At 54.2% G+C, this 10023-nt stretch overlaps 1 protein-coding gene across 1 annotated transcript in view; it reads left to right on the top strand.

The window, feature by feature from the left end:
* EEF1A2 (eukaryotic translation elongation factor 1 alpha 2) overlaps nucleotides 1-7049 on the top strand; it is a 12979-nt gene extending 5930 nt beyond the window's left edge. The window contains exons 4-7 of the mRNA XM_009326816.1: nucleotides 3847-3997; nucleotides 5384-5640; nucleotides 5727-5961; nucleotides 6684-7049. Of these exons, the coding sequence (XP_009325091.1) occupies nucleotides 3847-3997; nucleotides 5384-5640; nucleotides 5727-5961; nucleotides 6684-6811 (771 nt within the window). The 3' untranslated portion in view covers nucleotides 6812-7049. The remainder of the gene's footprint in view (nucleotides 1-3846; nucleotides 3998-5383; nucleotides 5641-5726; nucleotides 5962-6683) is intronic.
* Nucleotides 7050-10023: the final 2974 nt, after the last annotated feature.

Below are 10023 nucleotides of genomic sequence, written 5' to 3'. Positions count from 1 at the left end.
TGTGTGGTTTTAGGGCATTGTTTTCTGAGGGAAATAACACGATCTGGTCGCAGGCTTGTAACAGCTCCCGCCACGCAGCTGGGCTCCCGCGTGTTGGGTACTGGGTGCTGTTTCCCATCGGTGCCGTATGCCACTGTGATGGCCACACGTCCGGTTCCAGTGCTGGGATCTCACTTCTTAAGGTGACTTTTGCTTGGGGAGGTACCAGGTTTCCCATGCCAAAACCGTGGTTTCCTAGAGCATCCATTTGCATTCGGTCTTTCTCCAGTTGATTTTTACAAGATCTCTCCCGCTGTGCATCAGTGATGGGGATGGTGGGGACACAAAGGCAAGGTGCTCTGGGTGGGCCCTTGCTATTACTTCATATGACAGCAGGGGAGAGAGAAGAGCTTGAAGAAGAATGGGGGCTTCTTGGCTGGCACGCGGCCAGTAGCAGTTGTTACTCTGACATTGTTTTTTTGGAGAAAAAGCTACCTCAGCTTTAGTCTTCTAAAGAAAGTTCTGGCCAGAGGAAGGTCCCTGCTCTCCTGCTGGCTTCTGGATGACCTTGAGCAAGTTGCTCAGACCGGAAACCCCCAGCCATCCCTGGTGAAACCAATGGGAAATGTGATGCTTAAGAGGGCTTTAGGACTTCACCTGTGGATTGTGGGTCAGGGCTCTATGACGAGGGACGCAACATATCAGTATGGCAGCAACTGAGGGAGGTCAAGGGTTGCAAGCCTGAGCTAGAGGAGTGCTGCAATGCAAGCTCACACCGTCATGAAATGCAGCTCACAACCTTGCACGGGAAAGGCTGCTCACTTGGGGCTGGCTTGGAAGGAAGGAAATTTGGGGGTGCTTGGGAGATTCCTGTCCCCTGCAGAGCAGAGCTGGGATAAAGGTCAGCCGCGGCCATGCCAAACCCAGCTGCATAGTTCCTGGGTGCCTCAAATCAGACAGGCTCCAAATGTCAGCAGCTGCTGGGCCGGGAAGATGATCCTGAACAATTCTCCTATTAATAGGCTGCAGAGAGGAGGCACGGAGCAGGATGGGGTTTGCTGGCCCCCTTCCTCTAGACGGGTCTCAGAGCATGTTCTCAACGTGATGCGCTGCCCGAGAGAAGGCAGGGGCCGAAATAACTCACCCCTCTGCCGTAAGGAGGCAGCTGGCTCCGGGGTGGGTTCCCAGGAGCTGCCTGAGCTGGGGAATTGGGGAGAAAGCCTGGCCAGAGGTCTGGATCAGCACGAGCTTTGCTAGAGAGGGTGCAGGGTCCTCCCCATGCTGTGGTCCCCAGGAGGTCCCCGTCCCGCCTTTGCCAGGACACCAGCTTGGGACAGACTCCTCTTTCCCATATTGCATCCCATGTAGGAAAGCTTGAGCAGGACGCCAGTGTAGATATCTCTCCTCTCATTCCTCGCTCGAAAAAACGCTGATTTTTTTCACTTGCAATTTCTGGCGGGGTTTCACTAAAGCACAAGGCAGGCAAGTGACTTGTCTGTCTGTCTGTCAGGGGGCTTATCAGAAAGTGGAGATTAGAGCCGTGACGTCCCTGCAGCTCCTGTCACCTCCGGGCCAGGGGAGGTGTGGTGGTACGTCAGGCTGGAGCCAGCTCTGCGTGGAAGACTCCAGCCCATGTCGATGTTGCACAGCAGCCCCAGGCCAACTGCAAAAAATGACAGCTGGACTGCACTTGCATCAAAGTTTGACATTTGAGAGCTTTTTGGCAAATGGGGTTTTATGTGAAGCCAGCTTTCAGTTGCTGCAGCCAACAGAACTGGGCCATTCGATGTGGTTTGGGAGACTTTCACCCCGTGGGATGCTGCAACTCAAACACACCCAATCTGTGGTGCAAGGGAGCGTGGTGGCCCGGGGCTGCAGCCTCAACGTTGGGGTGTGTGGGGTGGGTGTGTTGGGATGCTCACTGGCTGGGTAAAATCAGAGAAAAGCAACTGCTTTGTAAAATGCACTTGGGGTGCAAAAGAGTTGGAGCTCAGCTGTTATTTATGGGGGCTTGAGCCTGCAGTTTAGCCTGTCTGGCTGCGGGGTTTGGTCCGATCCTGCTTTTGCCATAGGAGTGGTAGAATAGGAATTGTTCTTTGGGAAGCGGATTTGGGGAATACATAAGAGAGATTTTACTTGGGTGGCCCTAGGAGGAAGCACAAACCAGGTTTTGCAGATGCTTCTCACCCTGGGGCCATGCCGAGGTTTCTCAGAGTGAATTTGCTCCCAGAAGGTGTCAAAGTGCATCTTTATCTGATTCTTGGGATGTCAGAAGTTTTCTGGATAAAGCCTCAAAAGGAAAAAGGACAGGTCTGACAGCCAGGCATCACCAGAAATGTCATGCCATTTCTCCATGTCCCCAAGCCGGGCAGGGGCAGGGGGACGGGCGCTGCGGGCACATGGGTGGCCGTCACCCTCGAGAGCAGAGCCCGTGGGCAGGCAGCCACCGGGGCAGCTGCTCGCATGGGCACCTGCCTGGCGTTTTGGGCTGTGTGACAGCAGGCTGGGGGGAAGGTCTGAGTCATCCTGTGCATCACATGCGGCTCCGTCACCAGCTGAATGGATTTATCATTTTGCTTAGCTGTTAGCCTGATGCTGGGGCCGGCTGCGTGGCAATAGCTGCAGTGCCCCGGGAAGGATCCCTCTGCAAAGGTGTCCCCAGGCTCCTCCTGCCACTGTCACCAAGGAGGGAAATCAGTGTCAGGTGTGACGTTCTGAGGGAGGCTGATCTGAACACGTTTGATGCAGGCTGAATTCCCTGGCTGGACCCAGCTCTTCCCCTCGCTCCTTCCTGAAAGCGGTGCAGACTGCAGGATGGGAAACCAGCCTTTGGCATAGCCGTGTCCTCCAGGGATGGCTGTGAAACCGGGGGCACTTTGTGGGTCCCGTTTCACCCCTAGCCTCAGCCCCATACCCAATGCACTGTGCCACTGATGTTGGTGCCTAAGGGAAAAGCCACATCCATAACGTGTGCGATGGAGCTGGGGCACACGGGCAGCGTTTTACATCTGAGTGGGAAAATATTGTCTAAACCTCTCTGTGCAGAGGAAGGGGGAATGACCTTGCAGACTCTGATCTCTGTTTGTTGCATCAGGGTTGTTTCAGACCCAGGACTGAATTTTTCTTGCCGGCAAGCCTCAGACATTGCTACAGCTTCCAGATGTGCAGCATCACCCCCAGCAAGCACTGTGGTTCCCTGCATCAAACCGTGGCCTCTGCTGAGCACATTTCCTTACCTCTCTGCCTCTTTCCTGGCCAATTCAAGGGTCCAATTTAGGGCAGGAGCAGAGAGCGTCTGTGAAAAACAATCCTGCCCCTCGGCAGCCCTAGTGGAAGCGCCAGGTTTCCAGCATCCTCCCAAGGCAGGCTTTAAAAACCAAACCCTGGAGGGGTGATAGCAGGAGCGAGCGGGGAGGAGGGTCTGTCTGGGGCTTGCCTTGAAGAAACTCAGTTCCCAGGACTGAAGGTTGGGCGCTTTGTAGCTGGGACTTGGCTGTAGACCCTGTGGTCCCTGTGCCATCGTTGCTGGAGGGCAGGATCCAGGCAGCTGGCATGGGAAGGCAACATCCGCAGGCTGATGTTGGGAATGGGGACTGTGAGTTTGCTGGATTTAACCACTTCCATCCTTTTTCTCCTGTTAATGGATGTTTTGCACGTTTCTAGGAGAGAGGGGGGAGATTGGGCAAGGGGGTGCAGATAAGCCTGAAGGGATGGTGGAGTGAAAAGAGCTCGCCAGTCCCCAGGTAAAGTCAGGACATGGTTGGACTGACTCCATGAAGGTTGTCCTGGTGGGACATCTCTCTGGTATCACCTCTGGATGCTGAGGACGGGCACGCTCAGTGCATGTTGTTGCTGCTCTGTTTCCAGATGCCTTGGTTCAAAGGCTGGAAGGTGGAGCGCAAGGAAGGCAACGCCAGCGGGGTGTCCCTCTTGGAGGCCCTGGACACCATCCTGCCCCCGACTCGCCCCACAGATAAACCCCTGCGCCTGCCCCTCCAGGACGTTTACAAGATCGGAGGTGAGCAAAAGCCTTGCCACTGTCCCTCTTCCCTTTGCTTTAACTGGAGTCTTCGTTCCATGGGAATTTGGGAATGACATTTCCAGGTATTGGGAAACTGGAGGGACTGTACTCAAACTTGAGATAATGTTGGGGAGAAGGGTGTTAGCTCCAGGGCAAAGACCCCATTTGAGACTGGGCTGTCTGGGGTTGGAGGATGACATGCCCAAGGTGCCCAGGGACCAGAGAGGAGCAGCAGGCTTGTGAGCTCTGCCCAGGGAATACACGATGCCAAAATGGCTGCAAATTTGGGTGTCCCAGTGGTCATGGCTGGCAGGGCAAGATGGAGGCAGCAAAAATGTGCTGGGGCCCGGATGAGGGACAAGGCCAGCGGGGAGGGCCACCAGTGAGGCTGGTGCGTGGTGGCTTGGCCGCGGTCTGCCCATGCTTCCCAAATGCTGGTGTCCATCACCGGCACCTCCCTTTGCCGAGCTGGACCACCGCGCCAGCCATGTAGGGAGCCCGTCAGTCGGCGTGTCTCCCTTTCCCTCTGGAGAGGTGATGGGGACACTTTTCCGAGCTATAAATACTCTCTGACCTGCTGGCAGCAGCGGGCAGCCCTGCTGACTCCCCAGCTGTTGGATCAGGCAGGCACAGCCATTTCCAGCCCTTTTCCACACTTTTCAACCAGGCAGGGGTTGAACATGGGTTTTAGCAGGCTTTTTAATGCAATCTTTTGTTTGCAATGGAGATGAAAGGTGGTGAGCAGGTCTGTGTCCTCCCTTAGCTCAGCTGGGGGAAAGAGATATGGTTTTACCATTAGGCAGGTCCTTAGAGAGCAGAGACACCGTGGGACGGGGGGGAGGTGGAAGCAGTAGGGTGGATGTGGAGGAGCAGATGGGTCCCGCCAACCTCCCCAACCTTTTTTCAAGGTTGTTTCTCTTAATGATTCTTCACCTGACTCCAAAGGTGTTTTCCCAAAGCCTCCTGATGACACAGGGTGTAAAAGGTCCCTTTCATTTAATTAGCCGCCCTCATTCCCTGGCATAGGTGGACTTCATCCTATGCTAATGGTGTGGCCATCAGGGATACAGAGCGTGTTGTTGCATGCATTACGTGCCCAGTCCTCCACGCAGGAGGTGCCACAGCTGCTGCAAAGGAAGAGCTTCCAGGGCACGTGGGTTGCTCAGGGCCTTCTGATTCTGGTGTTACTCCTTTTTTACAAAACAGTGGGTAGAAAGGACAGACTTGTGGTTTTTTTGAAGACCCTAATGCTGATCTTGCAGCTAAAATTTGGATCTTTGGTGAAAACCACTGGAGATATCTTGCTTTTGCTGCAGCCAGGCTCTGGCCCAGGGATATGCCAGGCAGGTTACATTTTGTTCTGCTCTGTCCTTGTCTCTGCAGGGATTGGCACAGTCCCCGTGGGCCGGGTGGAGACCGGCATCCTGCGGCCTGGCATGGTGGTCACCTTTGCGCCCGTGAACATCACCACTGAGGTTAAGTCCGTGGAGATGCACCACGAGGCCCTGAGCGAGGCTCTGCCCGGGGACAACGTTGGCTTCAACGTGAAGAACGTCTCTGTCAAGGACATCCGTCGTGGGAACGTCTGCGGGGACAGCAAGTCGGACCCGCCGCAGGAGGCAGCGCAGTTCACATCTCAGGTCAGCAGAGCTGGTGGTGCCACCACACGCGGTTTGTCACCACCCGCTGGCTCCCAGCCTTGCCCTGACACCGCTCTGTCCCCCAGGTGATCATCCTGAACCACCCTGGCCAGATCAGCGCTGGCTACTCGCCTGTCATTGACTGCCACACCGCACACATCGCCTGCAAGTTCGCCGAGCTGAAAGAGAAGATCGACCGGCGCTCCGGCAAGAAGCTAGAGGACAACCCCAAGTCCCTGAAATCGGGCGACGCGGCCATCGTGGAGATGATCCCTGGCAAGCCGATGTGTGTGGAGAGCTTCTCCCAGTACCCACCCCTTGGTAAGGGAACGGCTTTTTTGAGGTCTCCTGCAGAGGGCCATGAAGTCTCTACGACTGTAGAGCTCACACCAGACGTGCTGAGCTTCTCCCAGTATCCCCCACCAGTTAAACTGGGGAGGGAGCTGAGCATGTTTTGTTGCTCCCCCACATGCTGGGAGGGCAAAATCTGATGCATGAACTTTGTTAGGGCCGATGGGGCAGGACGGACTTTCTGCTGAGCTAGGTTTCCAAAGGCAGGGCTGGGTTTTCCCTCTGGCAGCAACAGGGCCTTTCCTTCAAAGTTCCTAAACCCCGATAGTTTCTGAATGCAGAAATATTTTTCAGCTTCCCCATCTCTGCCCTAAAACACAACTTGTCAGGAGAAAAAAGGGAAGTTTGCTCAGCAGAGGACACCTTTTAATGCAGGGAAGTGCCGTGCTTTCCTTGGATGATGTTGCACATCTGGAAGCTTTAGCAATGCTGGGAGCTTGCAGAGCAGATGTGATTTAAGTTTAATAAATAGTCATTTAAACAGAGAGGAGCATCGGGGTAGCTTGGCGGTCACAGCAAGTGTTGGTGGCGCAGGGCTCATTCCTGCAGGAACCTGCTCCAAGGACAGGGGTAACGCATGGCACCACGAATGGTGGGTGTAGATCCCACCATCACCCACCCAGAAGATCTCAGCCTTAGGGAGGGCAAGGCGGCCGCGTTTCGCTCATGTCCCCCTTCTCTCCACCCCACAGGCCGCTTCGCTGTCCGTGACATGCGGCAGACTGTGGCCGTGGGCGTCATCAAGAACGTGGAGAAGAAAAGCGGTGGGGCTGGTAAAGTCACCAAGTCTGCCCAGAAGGCCCAGAAGGCTGGCAAATGAATTGTGGGCTCCCAGTGCATCGCGCAGAAACCATCCCTGACACCAGGACGCTGCCACCGTCTCCCCCGGGCGCATGTGTGCACATCAGCTTGTAAGAGTTTATATGTCAACGACTGGATGCTCACCATTAAGGTCCAGTGGAAATTCTTTAAAAGGAAAAGCATGTTCCAGCGTTTGTGAGGCTTCATGTTAATTTTACCAATAAAACTGGTACAACATCCACAGTGGAAAAAAAAAAAAACCAACCAAAAAAAAAAACCAAAACAAAACAACCAACCCCAAAGGTGTGAAGCTCTGTGTGTGCGTCTGTCATTGAGAGGGGCTGGTTTTGATGGGTTTCCTGTAGTCCCACTTAGAGCAGATGGTGGGGACAGGCACAGGCGGGGCTGGGATGGAAATTTGGAGGAAGGAGGAGAGCTTGGCAGCAGTATTCAGGGTGTCACCCAGCGCCCAGCCCTTCCCCAGTTCTCGCCCCTCAACCGAGGCAGGTGTCTGGTCTGATTCCCCCAGCCTAAAGCAGGGGCTGCTCTTACAGCAGCCTGGTTTTGATATTGCCCTTAACCTGCTCAACCTTCTAATATCAATTATCAGGGCCTTTATTATAATTTTTTCCAAGCAAAATAAGCTTAAGTTAACGCCCTAAAGTTATGTCATTTAAAGAGAGAAAATACCATACCCCATGCCTCCTTGAAGGGCTGGCAGCTTTTATTCTTTCTAATACCCCATCATTTTGGGAGAAGTGGCCAAGGCTGCCTTCTCTCTACACACTTCTTTGCCTCACACACGGAGGATCCTCCAGCCCTTTCCGAACAACATGACGGGAACGTTTCTCCCCGACTGAAGCCATGTGCTGGAGCCCAGACGTGACTCAGGATTCCCAAGAAGCCCCAAATCTCATGGTCTTTGCCCAGGATGGCATCTTGGCTCCCATTGCAAACTTGCAGCCCGAGGCAAGGTCTGCGCCTCTCCCCACTCCACCCAGTGTCGGCTGTCCCAATCCAAAGGGTTGTGGTTGCCAAGTGTTTAGGACTGACCAAAATGCAACAGCTGGGTGCTTTGAGGGGGAAAAAGTGGGACCACCGAGTGCGGGGAGGAGCGGGAGATGGTACGGCAAGGTCGGGAGGTGGAGGGAGGAGGTATGAGGGTGCTTCTGGGGACATTTCCAAGGGACATTTCCTCCCTGAAGGTGGGGTTAGCAGTGTGCTGGGGCATCCTGAGGTTGTCTGTGCTCATGACTCGGCTTTTAGGAGAAGCCACAGCACTGGGAACAGACGCCATGCACCGGCTCTGTGAAGGACGGCATCATGCGAGGTCCTTCCCAGGAGAGCTCCAGAGGCACAAGAATCATTACTGTCTGTGTTGCAGGAGCCCTTAATGATCCTAATTAGCATTTGATGCTCTGCAGCGCTAAGTGCCCCCAGGCAGAGCCTCAAGGAGCAGACACCAAGCTGAATTACAGAGCGCGTTGCATGAAGCCACCGCCACCTGCTCCCCCAACATCGTCCCCATCCCATGCCCCGGTCTGACAGCAGACAGACACGTACCAGCTCACTGAGCCACCTTCCCCAAAACTGTGTGCAGAGGCCACCGAGGCTCCTCGTCCCTCTACGCACCCCCAGCAGCCACCAGCTTCCTCCATAGAAATCGATTTGATGCCCAAGGTCTTTGCAGCATTTGAGCTCTATGAAGTGCCATGTCCTTGGCATGCCACAAGTTGGAAGGGGATCTGGGGATCCCTCCAGGCACAGCACAACCGCGGGAGAAGGCTGTTTTCCCACTGATAGTTTAATCTCATCTTCCAGCTCCTCCTGCATTTCCCAGCTCCCGGGGCATGTTGTCCTTGAGCCAGGAAGGCAGACTTGTGCCCCTTCCTGGGTATTTCCAAGCAGGGCAGGAGAACATCATCGTTTGCATGTTTTTCCTCCATCCTTAAAAGCAGCAGGAACAGGAACTCCCGTGGGACCATCCCTCCTGTGCTGTGCAGGAACCTCCAGCTCTCTGGTCCCCGGTGGAAGCCAGTCCCTGGCACAGCAGGAGTGGGGACAACCTTGGGGTCAGGTGAGAGACAGACAGAGAAGAGCAGGTGCAAAGTCTGCACCTGGTCCTCTGTAGCTATTTAAAAGCAAAAACAAGTTTAACAAAACCACAGCGACGTTTCCATGGAAATATGCCAGGGGAGCTCTGAAAGATGCTCTGGGAGCGATGCACAAGTGGTGCGGTAATTAACGGTGTAGCTGCAGAAAGGGGAAAACATAAAACCCAGAGGATTTAACTCAAACCTGTTCACGGCTCACAGCAGGTCCAGATTTTCAGCCTCATTTCAGTGCGGTTGATACTCCAGGTAATCTGCAGGATCACAAAGAAGAGGCAGGCCCTGAAGTGAGATGTCTGCAGCTGCAGCATCCCCTGTTTTGGGAGGTTTGGGTCAGGCTCTGTAGAGAGACAGAATTACAGAAATATCCTAATTTAGACCCACTTCAAAGCATGAGGTTCAAAAAAGAAAATCAAGTATGCTGAATCTCTGGGGATCTCAAATCAAAATCAAACGAAGCCATGACCTGCCTCCACCCAAACCTTGGGTTTGAAGACTCATTGCGGATCTGGGTTTTGGGATTGGATCAATGACCCACCATAATGCAAATCATTGCCTGACCCCACAGGGCTTGCAGGCACACTGGGGACAATGCTTCGTTTGGGGCGCGTGACCCATTTTGGGGTTCTACCAAAATTATAAGCAACCCAACATCACCCTGAACTGGTCCACAGATGGCTTTCAGTAAACCTTGCAGTGAACTCCAGTTGATTCGAGAGCCGTCAACACTGTGAGAAAGCAAGTGGGTGTTGCATGGCCCATGGCAGGTGATATATAGGGCTGTGCTGCTGAGATCCATTTTAAAACACTGACTTCTCCTCCGATTCCTCCCTGTCACGGCCAGGTGTGCTCGGACCTCACAACCGAGAACTCAGAGGCATTTTTTCCTAGCAACTTTTTGTTTTTTGAAGGCATTTTTCATCACTGCCCTCCCTGCAGACGCCGCGGTGGATGCTTCCCCTCCGTAGCAGTCTCAGCGATGCCATCTCGTGGAAAGAGGGACAAAGTCCTTCTGGAGCAGCTGCCAAGGAGAGGAAATCGCACCTCTGCAAAGCCTGGCCCTGGCAGGCAGCACACCCATAGCGAAGCAAAGGGTACAGCCTCGGGAGCTGCAAAGTGC

This window comes from Pygoscelis adeliae, unplaced genomic scaffold, assembly GCF_000699105.1.
Source record: "Pygoscelis adeliae isolate BGI_AS28 unplaced genomic scaffold, ASM69910v1 Scaffold286, whole genome shotgun sequence".
In the NCBI taxonomy this organism is placed as follows: domain Eukaryota; kingdom Metazoa; phylum Chordata; class Aves; order Sphenisciformes; family Spheniscidae; genus Pygoscelis; species Pygoscelis adeliae.
The sequence above is the reverse complement of the archived record's forward strand: the minus strand, read 5'-3'. Positions and strand labels throughout refer to the sequence as shown.